This window comes from Saccopteryx leptura, chromosome 3 (assembly GCF_036850995.1).
Source record: "Saccopteryx leptura isolate mSacLep1 chromosome 3, mSacLep1_pri_phased_curated, whole genome shotgun sequence".
Classification (NCBI taxonomy): Eukaryota; Metazoa; Chordata; class Mammalia; order Chiroptera; family Emballonuridae; genus Saccopteryx; species Saccopteryx leptura.
In genome coordinates, this window is record NC_089505.1 from 199,583,305 (window position 1) to 199,609,937 (window position 26,633).

A 26,633-nucleotide genomic window follows, 5' to 3' on the forward strand; every position below is an offset into this window, starting at 1 on the left:
CTATCTTAAAAAAGAAAGTGGTTGCTACGGAGACAGCTTGGAGACTTAATGTTCTCAGGAAGTCCTAGCCCCACATCCAGGGCTACTTATTCTACCTTTGACCAACCCCTCCCCCATGCCCCTCTCCATTCTAAACCCTGCTAGAGTCTCTAACTTTAATCATGGAAGCCATGATGGCAACTTGAAATTGACCTCTACTTGCAACAATTTCTGTTGTGTGGGTTGTGCACCCAAGAATGGAATTGTGGGGTTGGCAGGTGTGCACAGCTTCCGCTGTACTGGATAATGTCCACTGTTCCCAGAGTGGTTATGTTCATTTATTTAGACCATTACCATAGCAGTGTTGAAGTCGCCTGGTGCCTCCACATTCTCATCCACACTTCGTATTGGTAGACCTCTTACTTTTTGCCAACTTGGTGTATGTGAGTTAATACTTCATTGATTTTTAACTTGATATTCTCTCATAAATGAGGCTAGGCAAATTTTAATGTGTTCATTGGTTTTTTTATATATATATTCAGATTTTATCTTCAATAAAGAGTCAAAGTCTTTTGCTCATTTTCTTCTATGGAATTGAGACCAGCTTATTGATTTTTAGCATTCTTTATATAAATTCAGCTCTTTGTGAAGCAAGTGGCTTCTCACAATTTGTGGCTTGTGTTTTAACCTCTTTTTGGTGCCCCTAGAACTGTGTGTATTTTTTGTGATTTAAGAACTATAGTATTTTCCTACCTACCACTATGTATTAGAAAGGGTTTCTGCCCATATTGTCTTCTAAATGTTTCCAGTTTTGCCTTTGCAAGGTAAGTAAGTACTCAGTCTACTTATAATTGATTTCTAAGCATGCTAGGGAGCGGTTAAATTTCTTTGTTTTTTCCCCTCCCGCAGCCAAAGCTCCATTGGAGCAGGGTTGGCCCCAGGCACTGAGGATGGCTCCATGGCCTCTGCCTCAGGTGCTAGAATGGCTCTGGCTGCAACAGAGCAATGCCCCAGATGGGCAGAGCATCACCCCCTGGTGGGCGAGCACGTGCGGAAGTCTGCCTGACTGCCTCCTCGTTTCCAACTTCAGAAACTATAAAAAAAAAAAAATTTCATTGTTTTATGTTTATATAATCAATTGTTCCAGAAAATTTTACTGGAACTCTATCTTTCCTTGGTCTGCAATGCCTCTGTTATAAGTAGTGTTTCATCTTATATATCAGCAGTTCTCAACCTGTGGGTCGCGACCCCAACGGGGGTCGAACGACCAAAACACAGGGGTCGCCTAAAGCCATCGGAAAATACATATTTATTATACAATACATCTTTAAATAAAATATGTATTTCCAATGGCTTTAGGCGACCCCTGTGTTTTGGTCGTTCAACCCCCACTGGGGTCGCAACCCACAGGTTGAGAACCGCTGCTTTAGAGTCATGTAATTTTTTTTTTTATCAAGTGAATCAGGGAGGTGGAGAGACAGACTCCCACATGCACCCCAACCAGGATCTACCTGACAACCACCATCTGGGGCTGATGTTCTGCACATTTGGGGTTGCTGCTCCATTGCTTGGCAGCCGAGCTGAGGCAAGATTATGAAGCCATCCTCAGCACCTGGGGCCAACTTGCTCATTCAAGCCATGGCTGCAGGAGTAGAAGACAGGGAGGGGTAGAGAAGCAGATGGTTGCTTCTCCTGTGTATCTTGACTGGGAATCAACCCCAGGACTTCTACACGGAGGACCAACACTCTGCCACTGAGCTGACTAGCCAGGACTGAGTCATATAAATTATTGACTTTTGTTAGAAAGAGAGAATAAGCATGCGTTGGAATGGATTTTTGGAAGTGTACATAATGGAACTTTGGAAGTGATAGGGGAAAAGGTGGAGATATGAACTTCCTTCAGGTGCCTGAGTTCAGTGTAATTATAGAATGTACTATGTACTTTTTCTTAATGTTTGTTTCAATTTTCCAAACTAAAATAATTATTATGGTAATCTATAGGAAACATTTTACATGTTAGTGCAGTATTTATGGGACTTTTTGAGACAGAACAAAGCACCTGCCATCTCCTATGCAGTTCATGGAGCTCAGTGATGCTAAAACCATATCTCCAGTGTCATTGAACTCAATACTTAGAACCGGATGAGAGGGTTGCATTGTAATAGCTGTTAACATCATGGCTTCCTTTTCATTTAAAGCACAAACATCTGTCAACACACTCTCATGGTTACCTAGCTAAAAGAAATTCTTTCCCTGGCTGGTTGGCTCAGTGTAGAGCGTTGCCCAGCATGTGGAAGTCCTGGGTTTAGTTCCCGGCCAGGGCACACAGGAGAAGCGCCCATCTGCTTCCCCCTCCCCTTTCTCTCTATCTCTCTCTTCCCCTCCCGCAGCCAAGGAAGGCTCCATTGGAGCAAAGTTGGCCCAGGCACTTAGAATGGCTCCATGGCCTCCACCTCAGGTCCTAGAATGACTTTGATTACAATGGAGGAACGCCCCAGATGGGCAGAGCATCGCCCCCTGGTGGGCTTGCCGGGTGGATCCTGGTCAGGCGTATGCAGGAGTCTGTCTCTCGGCCTCCCTACTTCTCACTTCAGAAAAACACACAAAAAAATTCTTAGGAGTAATTATTTTGATTTGAATTGATTACTTAAAGATTAACTTTAATACACCCAATTGTTGTGTTCCTCAACATTGTAGTTCATAGCTTCCTGTGTATACTCCATGGCATGAGGATGGTTTTGGCTGTGATTTAAGAAATTATTGAAAGGACTTGATCACCAGTAGAGCATCTTGACCCAATTTATATTTCTTTCTTCAGCTTTGTCACACCTGTAGAGCAGCTGTAGTTTGTACTAGTATTTATCTCCAGCCAATAATTCAGAATAGAGGAGTTCAGATTTCTACCACTATCATGAATATTTTGATTACAGACTTTGTAGTTCTAAGTAAGCCTCTTGGTTCCCTCTTTATTTTAAGGCAGTGTGTGTGTGTGTGTGTGTGTGCACGCACACATACTTGGTCTATACATCTATGACTGATATTTAGTTAGCAGAAGAGAAACCTACAAAAGTTCTAGATAATTTTCTTAAGTATGACTAATAAGAAAACCTTCTTTTTTGAAAAAAAGAATTGATAACAAGAAAGAAGTAAAAATGTATCTCCAGCTAGGCTGCCAGACCTCTGATAACATACCTTTTGACGAAGCTTGCAACCTCTAGTTTTTCTTGTAGAACTAGAGAGGTTATGTATAAACAAATGATAATGCAGTACTGTTGGCAAATATTGTTATACTGTATTGTTAAGTCTAGATCTGACTCTGATGCCCTACCATGTCCCCCTTATTTTCGTTGATGTAACAAGTCAAAAATTAGGATTGTGTGGCCCTGGCCCGTTGGCTCAGTGAATAAAGTGTCAGCCCGGCGTATGGATGTCCCAGGTTTGATTTCCAGTCAGGGTACACAGGAGAAGGGACCATCTGTTTCTCTCCTTCTCCCTCTTCTCTCTCTCTTCTCCTCCTGCAGCCAGTGGCTTGACTGGTTTGAGCGTTGGCCCCGGGCACTGAGGATAGCTCAGTTGGTCCAAGTATTAGCCTCAGATGGGAATTACCGGGGGCATCTCGGTCTGGGCACCTGCGGGTGTCTTTCTGTCTCCCCTTCTCTCACTTAAAAAAACAACCTAGGAATGCGTGAGCTCATTTAGACGCACATTGGTGCTAACATAAAGATGAGTGAGTTTATAGAAGATGAGGGTATTCAGACAGAACCGCACAGCTTGAGGGTCGGGAAGGCATCCCAGTGCTGAGCAGCCCTGTGTTCACTCCTTGTTGTCGGGGCCAGTGCAGCAGTTCACGTTAGGGATGCTGACCTTAGGAGGTGCTTCCTTCAACTTAAGAGTGTGCAGAGTAAAATACAATTACGATCAAGATAGCTTTCTGATGTGAAGATAATTTGTATTCAAAGCAAACTTTTTAAAATCAGATTTTGAGATTCTTTTGTTTATATTAGACTGCATACTGTATATTTTAAGAAAATTTTGTCACATTGATCACATCTTCTGCATAGAAAATTTTGATCAATTTTCTGCATAGACCATATGTTCAGACTTTATTAAAATAAAGATTCTAAATTCTAATTACCTTGAGCTATGAGCTATCAAACTATTTATTCTTCATCCTTGTTAGCGTCCACTTCAAGCTTTAACAGTGCCTCCAAGCTATGAGAAAAATTTACACATAAGAAATACTTTGAGTCCATTAAAAGAAGTTGAGAGCTGAGTTATTTTCATATCTCTTGAAGTGAGATCTTACACAAAGTAATAATTAAGTGATGGGCTGATGCCGAGCTTTGGTTTTTGATGTGATTATTTCTTTTTTCAATTTGGTGCAGTTCAAGTCAGAGGATCGGGCCTTCTGAAAGTGAGGGTTCACCGAGACCATGCAGGGGCACCTCAGATCTTTTCCTTTGGTAAATGTCAAGGCAGAATTATTCAGAATATTCTGAAATGCATTTGATCATACAGCAGATAATTTAATAATTTATGTTTGGCCTTATTAGCACAGCCTTGTATTTACTCTGCTATCACCAAAATAAGATTTAAAAAAACCAAGATTATAGTGATGGGGTTGTGTGTGTGTGTGCGCGCGCGTGCACACACGTGCACATGTTTCAGTATAAAATATTTTCTTTGCAATTCTAATGACCTGATAGCAATTACACATTTGAGGTGAGGAGGAAAGAAAATTACATATGGATAATGTATGATTTAGAATTGCACGTGCCCAAAAGTGGTATGGAAAGGCTTGACAGTGCTGTGCTGTCATTGTGTGACTCTGTGACAGAGGTTTTAAAATGTAAATGGTCTTCCAAAATAAATGAACAAGTTTAATTGATTCCAAATTTATTTTGGTGATTCTCTTATATGCCATCGTATCAATAATGCTAATGGACAATGCATATAACATTATTTATGTAGACTATAAGAACTAGAAAAGACTAACATCTTTGGTTTGGAGATAATTAAGCAGTCCTAGTTATATGAATGATGTTAAGTTGCTCCCAGTTTGAGGAAGGCTTAGGAAAATAGTGGAGAAAGGTAGCTTGGCACCCTTCATCCCCTGTATGTCCTGGTCTCTGGTTAATGACACACGCACAGGGCGGAGGTTGTCTGTCAATCTCAGGAAAGGAGCTGGCATGTGGAATGTGATTTCAGGTCCCTGGCAATACCTGCAGGTGTCAGGGACAGAAGAACTCATTTAGAAGCTGCACTGCAAGATGGAAAGACAGGTGGCATCTCTCTTACAGGGGTATCTTTTATTTGAGCAGAACCAGACCAACTGTTCCTCATTAAAACACATTTTGCAACATGTTCTAATGTGAGCAGATCAAGTATGTGTGCATATGTTCAGAGAAAACTCAGCAATGTGCCATCTACAGGTCACATTTACAAACTCTCAACATGGCTCAGAACTGCAAGACAGGTAACTTGAAGAGTTTGTGCGTGACCCAAGGCTGGCTTTCCTGGAAGGTCCTACTTCTGTGTAGAGAAACATATAATAACACCGTTACCTCCATGAGATTGTGCAGCACTGAAGTGGTGAAAGTCTGGTATTAATCTTGCTCTTTTTTTTTTTTTTTTTACAGAGACAGAGAGAGTCAGAGAGAGGGATAGATAGGAACAGACAGACAGGAACAGAGAGAAGAGAAGCATCAATCATCAGTTTTTTGTTGTGACACCTTAGTTCTTCATTGATTGCTTTCTCATATGTGCCTTGACCGTGGGCCTTCAGCAGACCGAGTAACCCCTTGCTCGAGCCAGCGACGTTGGGTCCAAGCTAGTGAGCTTTGCTCAAAACCAGATGAGCCCGCAATCAAGCTGGCGACCTTGGGGTCTCAAATCTGGGTTTTCACATCCCAGTCCGATGCTCTATCCACTGCGCCACCTGGTCAGGCTGATCTTGAGTGATCTTAATAATTATGTAGTGCCCTTATTTTTCTTATTTATTTATAGTACATTATTATGATAGGTCACAATCAAGGTTAAACTTAGTATGATTAAAGCCACGCCTCTCATCTGCTTCACCTTTTACTCCTACTACCTGTAAATTTGGTAGGTCCTTAAAGCTGGGATTAACTCATGTTAGCTACGTTCCTGGGAGATTGGAAAGTGTAAAGGAAAGGATGCATGTAGCATGCTTAGAACCCTGCTGGGCACATGGGGAATGTCCTATAAATATGCCAAGTAGAGCCTGTCCTCCACTTTTCTCCTTATTCTTCTGGCCTGTGGCAGTATTACATATTATAGTATGCAAATATTTTTGATGAGGTGTTGCCAGCGGAAATGGTATTTTTCCACAGAATCATAAGGAAAGCATTCCAGAGACCCAAGTATGGGGCAGTGAGGCTTTTGCGGTAAGATTTATTCAGGGTTGAAATGGAAGGCTGCCCACAGGTTCCCAGTGTCTCATCTCCATCTGTCTCACCACAGAAAAAGTCCAGTCTAGTCTTTCTCAGGCCCATCAGAGCTTAGCCCAGTCCACACAGCATTGCGCACCCAGGCGGCACTCAGAGCCGCTTGGGTACTTGGGAGACCCGGTGCCTGACAATCAGTGCGGCAGCCAGGGCCGCATCGCTGCGTGGGGAGCGCGTGCACCGGAATGAACAGGGCAAGCACATGTTTCCAAGCAAGAGGAGCGAGAGAAAGCTTCTTTGTTAGGCTTATATAGCCTTTGGCTTTGGGAAGAATTAGGCCTTCTTTAAACTAACCAATTAGCTTTTTAACCTTTCTCAGGCTTTCACTGGTCCCTCCCACTAGCCAGTCATATTCTTATAGGCCAGACTGACAGGCTTCTATGACTACCTTCTTGGCTTCCACTGCGCATGTCTTCAAATAGAAGCACCCAAGCACGTGCCCCATATTCTGGGGATGGACTGGTTGTGCTCTGGAAAGATGGAGAAATGGTTCTCCCTCCCTACACTGGGAAGGGAGAAGTGTTAATCCCCTTAGCAGGGTGATCCCCTGGGGTGTACAAAACAGCAGCTCCCCGATTCAGTTCCCTCTGGTTACTTCCCTTATTGATGTCTAGCTGCATACACTAGCAAAGGAGGACGGACTACAGGAAAGGCCTCTTCTGAACAGCCTGGGTTTCTTCATTGGAAGGCCACGCCTATCTGGCTCCCCAGAAAAAGAATACTTGCAAATGTGTGAAAATGTAACTATGGAATCCAAAGGAACAAGTAGAAATGCAGATATCCCTTCAGAGAAGATTGATTTACCACCTCCTAGGTACCCTTTCCTTCAGGTCCCTATTTTTGGCTGAAAGAGCTTTGAGTAGGACAAATATGGATGACCCTGGAGGACCATTTTCTTAGCAATCAGCTACCTCAGTAGGTCTGCTTGAGCTCAAAGAAAGGAAAAGGACTTAGCAGAAGCTGACCCCTGGAGGCCCCTGGTCTTCTTCCACGAGGACTTGTCACTATGGGGGAGGGGTACCCTGTACCCTTGCCCTGTGAATGAGTAGAGCATTAGGCTTCTGTTGGAACAATTCTTTTGTGCAGCTAGTCCAGCTTTGCCTGAATTGAGCACACTTTCTGGTGGGATAATGAGATCTTGGGGGGTCACATATGCCATGAGTAGCAGGCACAATAATATACCCTCCCCCCTCCCTGTCCCTGTCCCCTTACTCATCACCAGAGATGTTCACATCCTAATCCCTAGAACCTGTGACTGTGTTATGCTACATGGCAGAAGGGACTTTGAGATTGTCCTGGATTATCTATCTGGGTCCAATGTCAACCACAAGGTGCTTATAAAAAAGCCTATGCTAGTGGCCTTGACAATGGAGAAGGGACCACATGCAGGCAGCCCCAAGAAGCTGGATTTAAGACCCTAGGTTTGTGGTAATTTCCTGTTTTGTTTTGTGTCTGCGAGAGAGACACACAGTAACATTGATCTGTTCCTGTATGTGCCCTGACTGGGGAGTCCAACTGGCAACCTCCATGCTCAGGGATGATGCTCCAACCAACTGAGCTGTCCGGCCAGTTGTGCATTTTTTGGTTGCCTCTCATGTGTGCCCTGACCGGGGATAGAACCCACAACCTGATATTGTTTTGGGACAACACTCTTAACCGAATGCACTAACTTCCCAGGGCAGTTTGTGGTAATTTGTTAAAGTAGCTGTACAAAATTAACATACAATCCTGCTTCTCTGCTGGTAAGTCTTTTTCCCCCAGTGATGTTTTATATTTATACTGTGTAGCATTGGTAATATTGGATTCTGTGTCCCATTCACCTTACAATCTAATAAGAAATACAAGAATAGGTAAATGATCTTCATATGGAAAGACTTTATGCATGTGTGCGTATGTATTACTAAGGGATATCCTTTCAACTTACACTGTCCTCTGGGGGAGTGCACACAGCTCATGAGGAGACAGCAGTTGACAGGGGGCATGATGAGAGCCAGCCAACAAGACGCTCAGCCCCACAGAGGGGACACACCTAACCCTTCCTGGCTGTTTGCTGGCTGAGAGGGGTTTTCCTTCTGGAGGCCCGAGTGATAGAGGCCAGAGAAAACAACAAGAAGAGAGGCTGAGGATGGAGAGAGGGGCGATGGCTGCTTCAGGCAGGGCACAGAGCAAGGGCAGAAATATCTTATGTGGAATGGTGAGGGTGACAGTAACGTTTTCTTTCCTCTTTATTTTCCTTGAAAACAGCATTACAATAATATTAGGTATTGAAAGAAAAAGCAGGTAAAAATGGGCCCCTGGCCCATCTGACAGTTGAATCCCTCCTCATAACTTGAGTGGTCCAGGCTTTCCTTCTTACATGGGTTGGTTTTAGTTAGGCACCTTTCCAGAGGGTTCGCCCACAGATTGCAGGCTCAGGGAGTAAGAGGTGCTGATTTTACAGTGGGCCTAGCTTCTCCCTTACAGTGGGTGCTTATGAGAGGGGTAGTGGGCAGGGCTTCAGCAGCTCGGGACTGCTGATGAGTGCATGGGATTCATCCGGTTTTCAAGCTACACTCTAGAATGTAACAGAATAGCAGTCCTCTACTTACACCTTCTGTAATCCCAGTGGAAATGACAATTGAAATGTACAACGTTATTTGCCTACTGATTACCAGATCTGAGAAATGTTTTATTGAATCTGATATTTTAAAACAAATCATGAAACTCCTTTAACTAAAATCTTGGATTGGTAAAAGGTGAAGATAATAAGAGCAGCATAGTGCGGCTGGAGACAGGCTACATTTTCCCCTCTCTTGCTCTGTTGTCCAGCTCTCACTTTGACCTTGGGGAGAGTGGCAGGTCAGCTGGGCTTCTTGTGGCTGCGTACACGTGCTGCTGCTCTCCGTGTGGTTCCAGGATACGGACTCACACGTGCTGCTGCTCTCTGTGTGGTTCCGGGATATGAACTCGTTCAGTAGGAGCAGGAGAGAGGCTCAGCACCAGAATACATCTTATGGGTCCCTTGTGTTTAGATGTGTTCAATGTTTGAGGGGTGGAGGGGGAAAAATCAGTGCCCAACTAAGAGTGACTAAGTTGAACACAACCACAGATAATCTACTGTGGTAGTTTAATAGATAACTATTATATCTTGAGCAAAATTTTAGGGCACATGTGTTGGAAGGAAGACAGGAAGAAATTTTGAGCAACTATCATCCAATGTCGGGTTTCTTTCCCAGGCTCGAGAGCATAAGCACATTACCTGCACTGCAGTTTTGTGAAGCAGATGTTTCAGGAACCCAACCCAGTGCTGTGAGAAGACTTCTCTAGGCCTGCCCAGGTCAGGCTAACTCCCAGCCTGGCATCAGGGATCACTGAGTGGTAGTTTCTAGAACTGCGGGCATTCAGAACTGGGTTGAGCCAGAAGTGGATTTTCCCAGAAGCTAATGGAGCTGAAGTTTCAGGGTCTTACACTTTGAGGGACCCCCTTCTAAGGCCCTCTACCTAATTTGTATTCATATTCTTTTTTCAAGAGAAAGCTTCAGGCCACACAATCCATACCCGGCTCCTCTCCTGAGTGCGAGGTCTGTGCACCTCCTGAAGGCAGATGCAGATGTGTGAGTGGGCGCGTGCACCCGCATTCCCCATTTTTCAGGGGAACAGTCTCTAGTCTCCACTGGCTTCTCAAAACTACGTGACTCAAAAATGTTTAACTTGGACCCTGGAAAATTAATCAGCCTCTTAGTTCTGGTACTGTAAACCCAAACATGAGAAATGATGGTTTAATTGCTATAGCAGCAACTCATGACTCATGTAAAAAGTGCCCTGAATACATTGCTGGACACTCTGATCACCAGAGACATAGGCACAGTTCTGATTGGCTACATCTCAGATAGAGCACACACCCTCATATTTTCTCATTCATTCACTCGTTCATTTTGTTCGTTTCTTTTTTTTTTTTTTTTTTTTTAATAATTTTATTTTTTTAATGGGGTGACATCAATAAATCAGGATACATATATTCAAAGATAACAAGTCCAGGTTATCTTGTCGTTCAATTATGTTGCATACCCACCACCCAAAGTCAGATTGTCCTCTGTCACCTTCTATCTTGTTTTCTTTGTGCCCCTCCCCACCCCCTATCCCTCTCCCATTCCCCCCTCCCCCCCGTAACCACCACACTCTTATAAATGTCTCTTAGTTTCACTATTATGTCCCACCTACGTATGGAATAATACAGTTCCTGTTTTTTTCTGATTTACTTATTTCGCTTCGTATCATGTTATCAAGATCCCACCATTTTGCTGTAAATGTTCCGATGTCATCATTTCTTATGGCTGAGTAGTATTCCATAGTGTATATGTGCCACATCTTCTTTATCCAGTCATCTATTGATGGGCTTTTTGGTTGTTTCCATGTCCTGGCCACTGTGAACAATGCTGCAATAAACATGGGGCTGCATGTGTCTTTACGTATCAATGTTTCTGAGTTTTTGGGATATATACCCAGTAGAGGGATTGCTGGGTCATAAGGTAGTTCTATTTTCAGTTTTTTGAGGAACCACCATACTTTCTTCCATAATGGTTGTACTACTTTACATTCCCACCAACAGTGTATGAGGGTTCCTTTTTCTCCACAGCCTCTCCAACATTTGCTGTTACCTGACTTGCTAATAACAGCTAATCGAACAGGTGTGAGGTGGTATCTCATTGCCGTTTTGATTTGCATTTCTCTAATAGCTAAAGAAGATGAGCATCTTTTCATATATCTGTTGGCCATTTGTATTTCTTCCTGGGAGAAGTGTCTATTCATATCCTCTTCCCATTTTTTTATTGGATTGTTTGTTTGTTTGTTGTTGAGTTTTATGAGTTCTTTGTATATTTTGGATATTAGGCCCTTATCTGAGCTGTCGTTTGAAAAAATCATTTCCCATTTAGTTGGCTTTCTGTTTATTTTGTTATCAGTTTCTCTTGCTGAGCAAAAACTTCTTAGTCTGATGTAGTCCCATTCATTAATTTTTGCCTTCACTTCTCTTGCCATTGGAGTCAAATTCATAAAATGCTCTTTAAAACCCAGGTCCCTGAGTTGAGTACCTATGTCTTCTTCTATGTACTTAATTGTTTCAGGTCTTATGTTTAGATCTTTGATCCATTTTGAGTTAATTTTTGTACAGGGGGAGAGACTGTAGTCCAGTTTCATTCTTTTGCATGTGGCTTTCCAGTTTTCCCAGCACCATTTATTGAAGAGGCTTTCTTTTCTCCATTGTGTGTTGTTGGCCCCTTTATCAAAAATTATTTGACTATATATATGTGGTTTTATTTCTGGACTTTCTATTCTGTTCCATTGGTCTGAGTGTCTATTTTTCTGCCAATACCATGCTGTTTTGATTGTCGTGGCCCTATAATAGAGTTTGAAGTCAGGTATTGAAATGCCCCCCGCTTCATTCTTTTTCTTTAGGATTGCTTTGGCTATTCGGGGTTTTTTATAGTTCCATATAAATCTGATGATTTTTTGCTCTATTTCTTTAAAAAATGTCATTGGAAGTTTGATGGGAATTGCATTAAATTTGTATATTGCTTTGGGTAATATAGCCATCTTGATTATATTTATTCTTCCTAGCCAAGAACAAGGTATATTCTTCCATCTCATTATATCTTTTTCGATTTCCCTTAACAATGGTTTATAGTTTTCATTATATAAGTCCTTTACATTCTTTGTTATGTTTATTCCTAAGTATTTTATTTTTTTTGTTGCAATCGTGAAGGGGATTATTCTTTTGAGTTCCTTCTCAGTTGTTTCATTGTTGGCATATAGAAAGGCTATTGACTTCTGTATGTTAATTTTGTATCCTGCGACCTTACTGTATTGGCTTATTGTTTCTAGTAGTCTTTTTGTGGATTCTTTGGGGTTTTCGATGTATAGTATCATATCATCTGCAAAAAGTGATACCTTTACTTCTTCTTTTCCGATATGGATGCCTTTTATTTCTTTGTCTTGTCTGATTGCTCTGGCTGGAACCTCTAGTACCACATTAAATAAGAGTGGAGAGAGTGGACAACCCTGTCTTGTTCCTGATTTAAGGGGGAAAGCCTTCAGTTTAGTGCCATTTAATATGATGTTAGCTGATGGTTTATCATATATGGCCTTTATCATGTTGAGATATTTTCCTTCTATAACCATTTTGTTGAGAGTCTTAAACATAAAATTGTGTTGTATTTTATCGAAAGCCTTTTCTGCGTCTATTGATAAGATCATGTGGTTTTTGTTCTTTGTTTTGTTGATATGGTGTATTACATTAACCGTTTTACGTATGTTGAACCATCCTTGAGATTCTGGGATGAATCCCACTTGATCATGATGTATTATTTTTTTAATATGTTGTTGTATTCGATTTGCTAGTATTTTGTTTAGTATTTTAGCATCTGTATTCATTAGAGGTATTGGTCTGTAGTTTTCTTTTTTTGTGCCATCCTTGCCTGGTTTTGGTATGAGGGTTATGTTGGCCTCGTAAAATGTGTTTGGAAGTATTGCTTCTTCTTCAATTTTTTGGAAGACTTTGAGTAGAATAGGAACCAAGTCTTCTTTGAATGTTTGATAAAATTCGCTGGTATAGCCGTCAGGGACTGGACTTTTATTTTTGGGGAGGTTTTTAATGGTTTTTTCTATTTCTTCTCTACTGATAGGTCTGTTTAGGCTTTCTGCTTCTTCTTGACTCAGTCTAGGAAGGTTGTATTTTTCTAGGAATTTATCCATTTCTTCTAGGTTGTTGAATTTAGTGGCATAAAGTTTTTCATAGTATTCTACAATAATTCTTTGTATATCTACGGTGTCCGTGGTGATTTCTCCTCTTTCATTTTGGATTTTGTTTATATGAGTTCTTTCTCTTTTTTCCTTGGTAAGTCTTGCCAAGGGTTTGTCAATTGTGTTGATCTTTTCAAAGAACCAGCTCCTTGTTCTATTAATTTTTTCTATAGTTTTTCTGTTCTCTAATTCATTTATTTCTGCTCTGATTTTTATTATCTCCTTTCTTCGGCTGGTTTTGGGTTGTCTTTGTTCTTCTTTTTCTAGTTCCTTAAGGTGGGTAGTTAAGTGGTTCACTTGGGCTCTCTCTTGTTTGTTCATATATGCCTGAAGTGATATGAACTTCCCTCTTATCACTGCTTTTGCTGCATCCCATAGATTCTGATATGTCGTATTGTCATTTTCATTAGTCTGTATATATCTTTTGATCTCTGCACTTATTTCTTCTTTGACCCATTCATTTTTTAAAAGTATGTTGTTTAGTTTCCACATTTTTGTGGGATTTTTTTCTTCTTTTTTGCAGTTGAATTCTAGTTTCAAGGCTTTATGATCAGAAAATATGCTTGGTACAACTTCAATTTTTCTGAATTTGCTGATGTTGTTTTTGTGGCCCAACATATGGTCAATTCTTGAGAATGATCCATGTACACTGGAGAAAAATGTATACTCAGTCACTGTGGGATGAAATGTCCTGTAGATGTCTATCATATCCAGGTGCTCTAGTGTTTTGTTTAAGGCCACTATGTCTTTGTTGATTCTCTGTTTGGATGACTGATCTAGAGCCGTCAGCGGTGTATTGAGGTCTCCAAGTATGATTGTATTTTTGTCAGTTTTTGTTTTAAGATCAATAAGTAGCTGTCTTATATATTTTGGTGCTCCTTGGTTTGGTGCATATATATTAAGAATTGTTATGTCTTCTTGATTCAGTGTCCCCTTAGCCATTATGAAATGGCCATTTTTGTCTCTGAGTACTTTTCCTGACTTGTAGTCAGCATTATCCGATATGAGTATTGCTACACCTGCTTTTTTTTGGATGTTATTTGCTTGGAGTATTCTTTTCCAGCCTTTCACTTTGAATTTGTTTTTATCCTTGTTACTTAGATGAGTTTCCTGTAGGCAGCATACAGTTGGATTTTCTTTTTTAATCTATTCTGCTACTCTGTGCCTTTTTATTGGTGAGTTTAATCCGTTTACATTTAGTGTAATTATTGATACTTGTGAGTTCCCTATTACCATTTTATATCTTGCTTTCTGTTAGTTTTATGTCTTGTTTGATCCTTCTCTTTTGTTTTTCTATCTTTTGTTTTTATTTGGTTGTATTCCATACATCTTTCCACTGTTGCTATCTTTTTTATCTCATGTGCTTCTGTGGTGGTTTTTTCAATGGTGGTTACCTTTGAATAATGAAAAGGGTCCCTACCCTGTTCATTGTAGCGAACTATTTTGTGAGTACTTTTGCACTCCATCGTCCTTTGCTACTGTTAATCTCCATCTTCTCCCCCTCTTTCTTTTTGTTGTTGTCACAGTTTAAATTTGGTTTTATTGTGTTCTTCTTGGAGCTTTTACTTGTGGCTCTGTTTTTTTTTTTTCTTTGTATCTGATTGGAGAACCCCCTTTAGTAATTCCTGGAGTGGGGGTTTTCTGATGATAAATTCCCTCATCTTTTCTGTATCTGTGAATGTTTTTATTTCTCCTTCATATTTGAAGGATAGCTTTGATGGGTATAGTATTCGTGGCTGAAAGTTCCTCTCTTTCAGGACTTTAAATATTGGGGTCCACTCTCTTCTAGCTTGTAGAGTTTCTGCTGAGAAATCTGATGATAATCTAATGGGCCTTCCTTTATATGTTGTATTCTTCTTTTCCCTGGCTTCCTTGAGAATTTTTTCTTTGCTGTTGGTTTGTGTCATTTTCATTATGATATGCCTTGGAGTAGGTTTGTTGGGGTTAAGAAAACTTGGAGTTCTGTTTGCTTCTTGAACTTGAGGCTTTAGTTCTTTCCACAGGCTTGGGAAGTTCTCATCTATTATTTGTTTGAGTATGTTCTCCATTCCATTTTCTCTCTCTTCTCCCTCTGATATACCTATTATTCTTATGTTATTCTTTTTGATGGAGTCAGATAATTCTTGTAGGGCTATCTCATTTTTTTTAATTTTTGAGTCTCTTTCTTCTTCTCTCTGTTGTGCCTCAAGTTGCTTGTCTTCTATTTCACTAATCCTCTCTTCTATCTGACCTGTTCTATTAGCTAAGCTTGTTACTTCGTTTTTCAGCTCGTGAATTGAGTTTTTCATCTCTATTTGATTTGTTTTTATAGTTTCAATTTCCTTGGACATATATTCTTTGTGTTCATTGAGTTGTTTTCTGAGCTCCCTAATTTGCCTTTCTGTGTTTTCTTGTATATCTCGGAGGATTTTTAGGATTTCTATCTTGAATTCTCTGTCATTTAGCTCCAAGGTTTCCAATATATTAAATTTTTTCTCCATAGATTTTTCCTCATCTAGCTGTGTTACCTCTCTTTCTTTTGTATCCATGATATTCGATTTTCTCTTCCTTAATGGCATGTGAGGGTGGTTTTGTTGATAGTATTAATGAGATTTAATAAAGAATAAAAAGTTTAAAAAAATAATAAAAAAAATCGAAAAGAGTTGTTTTTTTAAAAAAAAATAATAATGAAATAAAGAAAAATAAAATAAAATAAAAATTTAAAAAAAAAAAAAAAAGGAAATTATTCCCCCCCTCCTTTTTTCCTCTCCTCTCCTCTCCCCTCTTTCTTGATAAAATCTTGTGGTGGACTGTGAATTATAACAAACAATGCCTGTGATGGAGGGCCTGAATTGGGGAAAAGTAATAAAGGGGCAAAAAAAAAAAAAAAAAAAAAAGAAAGAAAAAAGAAAAAAAAAAAAAAAGAGCGTATGGACCCACAAAAAGCAAATAAGGAAAAAATTTGGGTCAAGAATAAAATGATTTGCTTTTAGGTGTTGGTTGTCTAAGAGTTATGATGAGAGGATTAAGAGGAAAACGGAAAAATGGGGGGACAAATTAAAAAATTACTATTGTATTTAGTGGAACAAGAACTAGATAATATGGAGAGCCAGGGATGGGAGCACTGCTAGTGAATTAAAAAGGTGAAGTAAAAAACCCCCAAAATGCCACAAACATAAGTTTGAGTCCCAGATAAGATAATTTGTTTGTTATTGAGGTTTGAATGAGAGGAGATGTAAAGGAGAAAGGAAGAAACTAATATAGAGGGAGAAAAGAAATAGAGAGAGGGAAAAAAAAAGAGGGAACCACTAAAAGAAGAAAAAAGAAAGGAGAGAGAGAGAGAGAGAGTTAAGGGTTTTGGAGTGCAACCCTCATAGAGAGAAAGGAAGAGAAGAGAAAAGATAATGGGAGATGTAACACTTATGGGTAGTGTAGTTCAAGGAGAGGAGAGAGTAAGACCGGTAGAGAGTTAATCGGCCAAATTGGAGGAGGAAAAAAAAAGTATCAAGAATGAAGATAAGAGAAACAAACGAACAAATATAATAAAATGGGATAGGTTATAAAGTCTGCAGATTATTCTTGATTTTGAGAGGTTATCTTCTTGCTTTTTCTTTTCTCTCCCTCTTCCTGGTCGGTGACTCTGTACCCCGGGTTTTGCCCCTTTGCCACGCTCAGGTGGAGGTTTGCAGTTGATAAGTCTCTATGGCAATGTCATGTATTGTGCTTTAGTCTCGTTGGCAGTCGAGGCTATTAGCATTTATAGGCTCCGACAGTGAGAGAGTCCGTGTTCCTGGAGCCTTTCTCCTAGTCTTTCCTTCCTCAATTAGTAGCCTGATAATCCAGCTATGGGGTTGCTGCTGCCTCTGCCTGGATAGTAAGAGGCTCAAAGAGCTGGCATCTCCCCACTCTATTTCCACTCAGCACAGGGCTCTGGGTAAGGCTCAGTCAGTCAGAGCTGCTAGCATAATCAGGCGGGCTTTCCGGCCATTCAAAGACCTCTGGCTCTGCCACTCTGTCCGGTAACACAAGCGGGCACCCACTTCCGGGGCGCTTGGAGGAAACTCTCACTCACTGGCTGTGCATGTAGACCAGGATATCCGGCCAGCAGTCTCACGCTCTGAGTGAAACCCCCAACCGCAGGGAAAAGTTGCAGCGTTGGAATTGAGTCTTGCTCCGTCCCCGTGCGCGGCTTTTGCAAGGCGCTGGGGCGGCCCGAGATTCTGCTTTGGCCCACACAAAGGCCCCTGACTCTGCCCCTCTGTGCGATAACACGGGCGCGCACTGCCGAGGCACTCGGAGGAATCGCTCACTCCTTATCTGCGCGCGCAAACCAGGATATGAGGCCGGTCGCGTTTCCCTCTGAGTGAAACACCCTCCAGTACGGAAAATCTCCACCGTTGGAATTAGTTCTCACTCCCTCCCGTGTGTGGCTTTCCCAGGGCGCTGGGGCTGCCCAGAGACTCTGCCCTCGGCCCACAGAAAGGCCTCTGACCCTGCCTCTCCGTGGGGCAACACGGGCACCCACTTCCGGGGCTTAGGAAGAAATCTCTCGCCCACTAACTGCGCACCAACCAGGAGACCGGGTAATATGTTCGCGCCGCTTGTCTTTCTTTGTTTGGGTTTGGCGCGAGTGTTAGCTTGTATTGCCCGGGTTGCCACAGGATCAGATTTTCCTCGGCTTGGATCTCCGTGCCACAGCCTGGTTCGGCCGTTTGTGCCGTGGCCTGGATGTATTCACCCCCTTTGCCCGCCTCAGTTTCTATATTCACAGTTACCAGAGAAAGCCGCCCTGTTTAGGTTAGTGAGGAAGGCGGAGCATTTCTTACTCCCTATTTCCTTCGGGGTTTGGTTATATATTTAGCCAATTTTTCACTCAATCATACCTTTGGGTGTATTGCGAAGCATCTGGAAGCTCCAAGTATAGGTTTTTCTGTTTCTGGTTGAAGATCTTGTTGATTTTTGGGGGAGATTTATCGGTATCGCTTCCTACCCCGCCATTACTCTCATTTTGTTCGTTTCTAATCACTACTGAGTACCTCCCGTGACCAGCTGTGCTGGTTCCCAGAGATGAAGAAGGAGCCTCACTGCTGGGGAGGAACTCCCTGGCTTCTCTCATTTCAGCCAGAGGACTGCGTCTTCCCCAGGGCTGCTGCTTACTTAGGAGTGCTGTCATGAGCCCTTAAGGCTATTTTTACTCAATTGAAATGATAGGTTGTCAACATATTTCCAGCTCCTGAATATCACTCAGAAAGCTAGGCTTGCAAGATAGTGATCTCCCGGGTGGGCACGTTTGAGTGCACCCTGAGCACCTGCCCATGCCCCGCTGTTGCAGGGAGGCCAATTCCGTCTGTTCAACTGTGTGCTCCTGGCCAGGGTTCAGAGTGAGGGGCCACCAGCAGGGTGTCCTGAGGCCCAGGGATTTGAGGAGCACAGAAGTAAATAATGGTTTGACTGCCTGTGGTTAGCAGCTTTATTAATTTTCAACCAGTCTCCTATAGTCAAAGCAAGAATTCTTCTATCTACACCAAATAAAAGGAAAACCCTCAGTTTCTGTAGGATGATGTGGCAGCATGTGCTCATGCGCAGATGATGACGTAACACCATGTATACAGCGGAGCAGCCCACAGCCATGCCAGTCGAGATGTGGTCGGTACAGAGGAAAGTTCATTGTGTTCTGTGGCTCGCTAAGTTCGAATCCGTGACCAAAGTGCAACGTGAATATCAGCGCGTTTATAACAAAGCGCCACCACATAGGAATAACATTACTCGGTGGGATAAGCAGTTGAAGGAAACCGGCAGTTTGGTGGAGAAACCCCATTTTGGTAGGCCATCAGTCAGTGACGAGTCTGTAGAGGCTATACGGGATAGCTACCTAAGGAACCTTAAAAAATCTGTGCGTGAGCCCACATCAAACTGCACTGAATAGGTATGAAACTGGGAGAGTTTTCCTTTTATTTGGTGCAGATTTCACATTTCTATCGTCTTTTGTTGCTTTCCTGTGATGGGTCAAAAGTGCACCATGACTTTACGAACACACTGTATTACATGTAAATATTAGCTGGTGGGAATTACATTGCAAAAGTCATCTTTATTTCCCCATTCCTGTTCTTTCTCCCTCTCATTACCCAGTCATCTGAACTCAATTCCTGTTGCTTCTACATCAGAAGTCTTCTGTTCCTCCTTTCCATCCCACTGCCGTCATCCGAACGTTAGGTGTTCACATGTCCACCTCATTATCGCCACCGCTCACCACCAGCTTCTTCGGTCCCATTCTCTTCGCGCCCCTCAGCCCACCCTCCACCATCCTGCGCAGTGATTTCTGTAAAGTGCAGATCCGTGGCGCGCACCGTGGCGCGCACAGTGAGCTGCAGCGCACCACTTCCCACACAAGGCCGAGGTCTCACCGTGAGATCGTCAGGGAGCTTGGAATGGAAGAATGAGCAAAGTGACATGGTCATTCAAAGACATGTGGGGCTTCTGTGTATTTCTTGTTTTTCCACACGCACACATGCCTGTGGTATGCTGCCTTTGTGTTCCTGCCCCCCCCCCCCGCACTGTTCCCTCCATCCAGTATTCCCTTCCCCACCCAACCCCCCAGACCCCCACCCCCCAGCCCTCAGCATGCTCTTCAGATTTCAGCAGGGAGGTGCTGATTCTAAAGCCTATACCTAAAGTGGAAATGTAAATGGAACCAAAATCACACTTTAAAACATTAGAACCACCCTCACTCCCAGTGCCAGGTTTCCCCAGGCGCTCCGTCTGCTCCTCCCCACGCCGGCCAGAATATGTCAGGGAGCAGGGACTACCTAAGAGGAAGTGACATCATGGCCCTTAGCTTTTTAAACTCCCTCCCAGCAAGCTTCCCAACCTTTCCCATGTCCAGCACACAGAGAGTGAGCATAGTGATGTGGCACATCATGACATGTGCATGACAAATGCTGCATACAGGGGTGGGTGGATGCCTCTAGCCACCTAGACCCCTTTGGGCCCCCTGAGGGTTGGGGGCAGCCCTCCTGCAGCAGTGCCCTATGGGAATCTCTGTCATAAGGAGTATGTTTGCTGAATAAAATGGCTTCTATGGTTTCTCTCTCTCTCTCTCTCTCTCTCTCTCTTTCTCTTTCTCTGTTTTTCTTTTTGGTTTGTTTTTGTTGTTGTTTTTGCTAAATAGATCTGCTTGTATTTCTACCCTTCATGAATTCCTCCTTGATTCTCCGTGAGTGCTGTCCCTCCCTCTCACACAGGTCGTGTATAGAGACTATGAATGCAGTCTGACTCCTCAAGGGAGGAACTGTGACTTACACCTGCTTTGGGGCCATTTGGCCTATGCTGGCTGTTTGAATGTGCCCATGCTGAAGCAGTAAGTGATAGCTCCTTCCTACATTAAACTATTAGGTTCTGTACAGCAAAAGAAACCATCAACAAAATGAAAAGGTGATTTAATTAATGAGAGGGAATATTTGCAAATTATTTATCTGATAAGGGGTTACTATCTAAAATATATAAAGAACTCATGCAACTCAATAGCAAAAAAAAATCTGATTAAAAAATGAACAGAGGCTCTAAATAGACATTTTTCCAAAGGAGACATATAGATGGCTGACACATGAAAAGATGCTCAACATCAGTCATCATCAGCGAAATGAAAAGCAAAACCACAGTGAAACACCACCTCACACCTGTTAGAACAACTGTTATTAAAAAAAAAAAAACAAGATATAACAAGTGTTGGTGAGTATGTGGATAAAGGAATCCTAGTTCTGTGTTGGTAGGAATGTAAATTGGTGCAACCATTATGCAAAACAGTACGGAGGTGCTTACAAAATAAAAATAGAATTGCTGTATGATCCAGCTATTCCACTTCTAGGAATATATCCAAAGGAGACAAAAACACTAACTCAAAAAGATACATGCGCTAAAATTTCTCATCATAAGAAAACTAAATTTGTAACTATGTGGGCTGATGGATATTAAGTGGCCTTACTGTGGTCGTTCACAGTATATATAAACATCAAATCTTTATGTTGTAGACCTGAAACTAATACAATGCACATGTCAGTTATATTTCAATAAAAAAAAATTTCCTTCTAGGGACGCATTACTTGATTAATACCCCAATAAGACTTTCTTTGCATTTTAAAATTATTTTTTCCTTCTGCGTTTCTCTCTTACCAGGAATTCAGAAATAGGCTTGGGAATCCCCTGAGCTCAGGATCCCACATCCCAGCTACGACGCAGCGAGCCTCGGCGAGGTCCAGGCTGGCGCTGCAACTGCAGAGGCTGCGTCGAGACTCGGCACTGATGATGTCCGTAGGCCTGGCCCTGTTTGCTCTTCTTCTTGCTTTTTTCGTCAAGGTCTATAATTAAAACACAGTAAATGAAGCATCTGTGGAGAAGAATAAATTCCTAATTAAAATCTTCAATGAACAGGGAAGCTCCCACATCAGTCCTCAAAGGGCAGTCGTGTTTGCTGGTCTCCCTGCCGCCTCCTTAGCCACACTTTTTAATGAGGCTCACGCTGTCTTCCGTGGAGTCAGACCCACTGGTGCTTTTATCTGAAACCGAGTAACAGCTGCCATAGCATATCTTTTACATTAAGCTCCTTTTGGTTTGTTTTTAGCAAGAAATGCTAGTGGTTGCATCTTCAGTAAATCTTCAGCCTTCAAGTCAGAACTTAACTCGTACAGTGTGGAGTGGATCTGGTCACCTTCTCCATATGTGGGAAGACTTCCATCTTTAATAAACATTTTTAAATGGATCTCCTTCTTTATGCTTTGTTTGGAGTCCCATTTCTACCAGTATCTTCTTTTTCACAGCAGATGTGTTCCTGAAAAGTTTATATCAAAACCTATTTTTGGACATCAAATCCTTTTGGAACGTGCTGGGGACTCTGCCAGTTACAGGGCTCGCGGAAGTGGCCCGAGGGCGGTTACAGGGCTCCTGGCAGCGGCCGGAGGGGGGTTGCAGGGCTCGCGGCAGCGGCCAGAGGGCTTGCCCGCTTCTTAGCACTCACACACGGGCTTTCAAAACCTGGACTCGTCTGAAATGAGCTGGCCCATTTTTTATCAATTATATCAAATGTTTGTTTCTACCTGATATCAGTGGCCTTTACTAAGTGAACTGACGTCTTTCACAATAAAAGGAATTTCTGTAATAAGCAAGTCATCCGAATCTAAAGAAGTTATTTGGATTGTATCAGAACAGGGAAATCAGGTACCCTGTGGTTACCATTTATGACATTTTTCATCTTTAAACCCACACCCCTGTTCAGCTCCTCCTTTTGTCTCAAAATATTTCAGACTTTTAAAGAATCCAAATTAAAACTTAATTATCTTATCAGTTGGTGAGTTTAAAAACAAAACAAAACTGAGACTTGAGTGTTAACTACATTTCTCCCGAAACTGGTATGTGGATCTAAGAGGAAATCACATTTAAAAAACAGAAGATCTGCCCTTGCCCCTTTGAGACTCCTGCAGTGCCCCCCTCACCCGGCATCACCCTGGCTGCTGGCGGGGGGAGGGGAAGTCTTGACAGTGTGGCAGCTGGCTGGGCACCTCCTTTCCTAAGATCGATGTGGTTGTTTCTTAGGTAATAAACAGAGTGGATTCTGGTGAAGTACGTATTTAACGAAAACCTAGCAGAAGTGAAAACAGTGCCCGAAGGCTAGAGTCACACTACATCAGTGTTTCCCAACCTTTTTTGTGCCATGCCCCACCTTAACCTTTCTAAAATTTTTATGTCCCCCCCTATGTAACATACATAATTTTTAACATTAAAAAATTGATTTGTTCACTTAATAAACATAAATGATAGGTTCTAGGAAGAAATCACTATGAAATTGTTAACAAAACACAGTAAGTAAAATTTCAAAACATATAATGAAAAACAGAAATTTAAATTTCAAATAATTTTAATACAGATTTTTCTATATTAATTTATTATTTTAATTTAGTGTGATTCTTGCGCTTGATGCTTGCTGCACAGAGATTTTATATTAGGTTCCAATTTGGTTAGCTTTAGTCTCAAGTCTCCACGTTGTGTTATATCCAGCCGATTTCTTTTTTTTACCAGTAAATCATTTACAGCACTAAATCCACATTCAGCTAAACATGAAGATGGAAATGGTAGCAATAGTTTTCTTGCACATTTGGTTGAATTTGGGTATTTGATTTCTGTTTCCTCACAAAGCCATGCCATCACTCCTTTGATATTAAATAAAGCTTTAACTGACTCATCATTTTGCAATTCTGCGAGTTCTTCTTGATACTGCATATTTGATATATCAGACAAATCCACTAACATTGGCTGCATCATCCATGTTGGGAAATCAATTTGTTTTAAATCAGAAAATCTTTCTTTTAAATCAGCCGATAGAATATTCAAATGATTGACAATAACAAGTAAAGCGGTATCAGTTAATTCACATTTTTGGAGCCAATGAAACTGTTTAAAGTTTTTGTTGTTAATATGTTTCTGACATAACTCAATATTGGTAATGAAACCAAATATCTTTGCTTTTGCATCGACAAGAGTTTTATTTGTTCCTTGAAGTTGCTTATTTAATATATTTAGTTTTTCAAAGATATCAGCTAAATAACTCACAAACACTTTACCATCTATTGTTAACAGATACTTCATTTCAGGTTTGTCGCTTAAGAAATCACTAAGAGTATCAAACAGTTCCATAAATCTTTTCAAACAGTTTCCTTTTGATAGCCATCTTACTTCAGTATGAAGTAAAAGTCTCACATGGTCTTCATTTTGTTCTTCACAAAATAGCTTGAAAAGACGCTCACATTTGGCACTAGCTTTAATAGCATTAACACACTTTATTACTGTATGTAATACTTCATTCAGAACAGGCGAGATGTTTTTAGCTACCAAGTTTTCCCTATGAATAACACAATGCACAAGAATCATTTCTGGATTTGCATCTTTCATCAATTTTAAGCAGCCATTTTTCTTGCCCATCATATTGGGAGCACCATCTGCAGCACAAGATGTTATATTTTTCATTGGTATATCATTGACATCTAAGTAGTTTTTTAGCTTTTTATATATATCTTTGGAGGTAGTGGTGCTTTCTAATCTTTTACAGAACAACATTTCTTCAGCAAAATGTCCTTTATCAATATATCTTACGTAAGTTATCAATACTGCCTCACTGTCTCTCAAAGTTGATTCATCCATTTGCAAGGAGAATTTTCTTGTTTTCAGCTTTTCTTTTTATTTTTTTTATTTTTTTTTTCTGTATTTTTCTGAAGCCGGAAATGGGGAGAGACAGTCAGACAGACTCCCGCATGTGCCCGACCGGGATCCACCCAGCACGCCCACCAGGGGGCGACGCTCTGCCCACCAGGGGGCGATGCTCTGCCCCTTTGGGGCGTCGCTCTACTGCGACCAGAGCCACTCTAGCGCCTGGGGTAGAGGCCAAGGAGCCATTCCCAGCGCCCGGGCCATCTTTGCTCCAATGGAGCCTCACTGCGGGAGGGGAAGAGAGAGACAGAGAGGAAGGAGAGGGGGAGGGGTGGAGAAGCAGGTGGGCGCTTCTCCTGTGTGCCCTGGCCAGGAATCGAACCCGGGACTTCTGCATGCCAGGCCGACACTCTACCACTGAGCCAACCGGCCAGGGCCTGTTTTCAGCTTTTCAATAAGTTGTTTTTCAATGTCCTCACTCATTTCGTCTATTCTTCTGCTAACAGTATTGTCACTGAGTGGCATAGCTTTTACATCTTTGTCATCTTTTTCAAGAACCGTTTTAAGAAATGCTGATATTGACGGTTTTATTAAATTCTCTCCTATAGTGTGATTTTCTCCAGTTTTAGCGATGAATAAAGAAATTTGATAACTAGCCTCAAGAACACGATTATTAGTTGAAGTATGAGCAGTAAATAGAGACTTTAATGTTCTTTTTTCAAAATTTTTCTTTAAAGTTTTAAAGTAACTCAAATCTGAATATGAGCACTATGTTTCGCCTTCAAATGCGCCTCAAGACGACCTCGTTTCATTGATTCGTTGGTCAAGCATTGCTGGCATAAAAGACAAAAAGGAATCCGCTCATCGTGAACAGCGGTTAATTTGTATGAACCCAAATTTTAAATATTCCTCTGAATATTGACGAGTTTTTTTCTTGCTTGCACCACTCATTTTACTATGGGCTATAAGAAATAAAAATAAGATCAATTAAAAACTAATATTAAAATATGTGTTAAAATATATTCAATGTGACATAGAGTAAACGTATACTAAAAATTCATATTTATTTAAATGTATATAACACATTTACTACACTACCACCGCAAATCAAAAGGTATCTATATTTTTTCCACTTGACAAAATTTTCTGGAAAGTTATGTTTCTAAAATTAAAATTGTCGTGCATGCACTATTATAGCCCCAATAATATTTATAAAATATTATTGCTTTCTAGCCCCGATGCAAGAAGTACTTAATAAAGAGTTTAATATTGATAAAAATAAAATCAAATACTTACCAATTATATCTATACAATATATATATGTATATTTATTAAGTCAACGAGCTTTTACAACAGTTTTGACTGACACTTATTTCAAATTAACACCAACTGAATGATGTGAAACACTACAGAAGTTGCGATGGGCCAATTAGGTGAGAATAACTGCGTTGTTTAGCGAGTTTTTAAAACGTCCGGGGTTCCCCACGGCAGACGGCACGCTCCGTGGTGAACCCAGTCCGAAGTTGACTTGACGACGCCAATCACCCAGTTGATATTTTGGTCTCGTCAAACGAAATTATACTTAATAATTATTTACCGCAATTATTTAAGAATTGCATTTTTTGTTAAATTTGGCACCGATATCTAGCATTGCATTTAAATGGCCCGGGGCGAAAGAGTTAAAGTCGTGTCGAGTCCATTTTCAAATTGCCCCCCTTAACTATCGAATTGCCCCCCTGTGGGGCATGGGCCCCACGTTGGGAAACACCGCACTACATAGTGTGTAAGAAAGCTTTATACGTCTAACTGAATTGAGACAAAGTTTTTCTTATTTCTCTAATCTTATCCTCTCCCCACTCTTCTTCTCCCCCTCTTGTCTATTTGTATCCTCCCTCCAGCTGTGCCTTCCTTTGGTTTTCTTCCTGGGAGAGCGGTACACCCAACTTTCCAGCAGCCCTACTGTCCCCGGATGGTGCGGACTCTCGGGTTGTTTTGACCATACAGGACTCTCCCCACTCTGCCCTGACTGTTGCTTACCCCCAGTAAGCAACTACTCCGCTCCTTGGTTTAGAAAGTTAACTAGCCACTGCCCTGCTGCAGGTATACATTGTCAGTAGCCACATTGGTGGCAGCTTGCTTTTCTCCACGGCCTTCTCGGATGAGGGCAGAGAGAAGGGTGCAGTGGGTGTCAACAACACAGTGCTCTTGTGGGAAGGGCTTTACCTGTGGCTGAGTCTG

General features: G+C 41.5%; 1 protein-coding gene across 7 annotated transcripts in view; it reads left to right on the top strand.

Annotated features, from left to right (window-relative positions):
• The window catches only part of CDKAL1 (CDK5 regulatory subunit associated protein 1 like 1), an 875,166-nt gene extending 848,899 nt beyond the window's left edge, over positions 1–26,267 (top strand). For 5 of the 7 annotated variants that reach the window (XM_066377142.1, XM_066377141.1, XM_066377143.1 and 2 more), the window contains one exon: positions 21,375–23,524. In XM_066377142.1, coding sequence (XP_066233239.1) covers positions 21,375–21,566 — 192 coding nt within the window. In that variant the 3' untranslated portion in view covers positions 21,567–23,524. Of the gene's footprint in view, positions 1–20,443; positions 20,560–21,374; positions 23,525–26,175 lie in introns of those variants that run through there. The other 2 variants (XR_010750305.1, XM_066377145.1) reach the window with 2 other exon arrangements.
• The last annotated feature ends 366 nt before the right edge of the window (positions 26,268–26,633 follow it).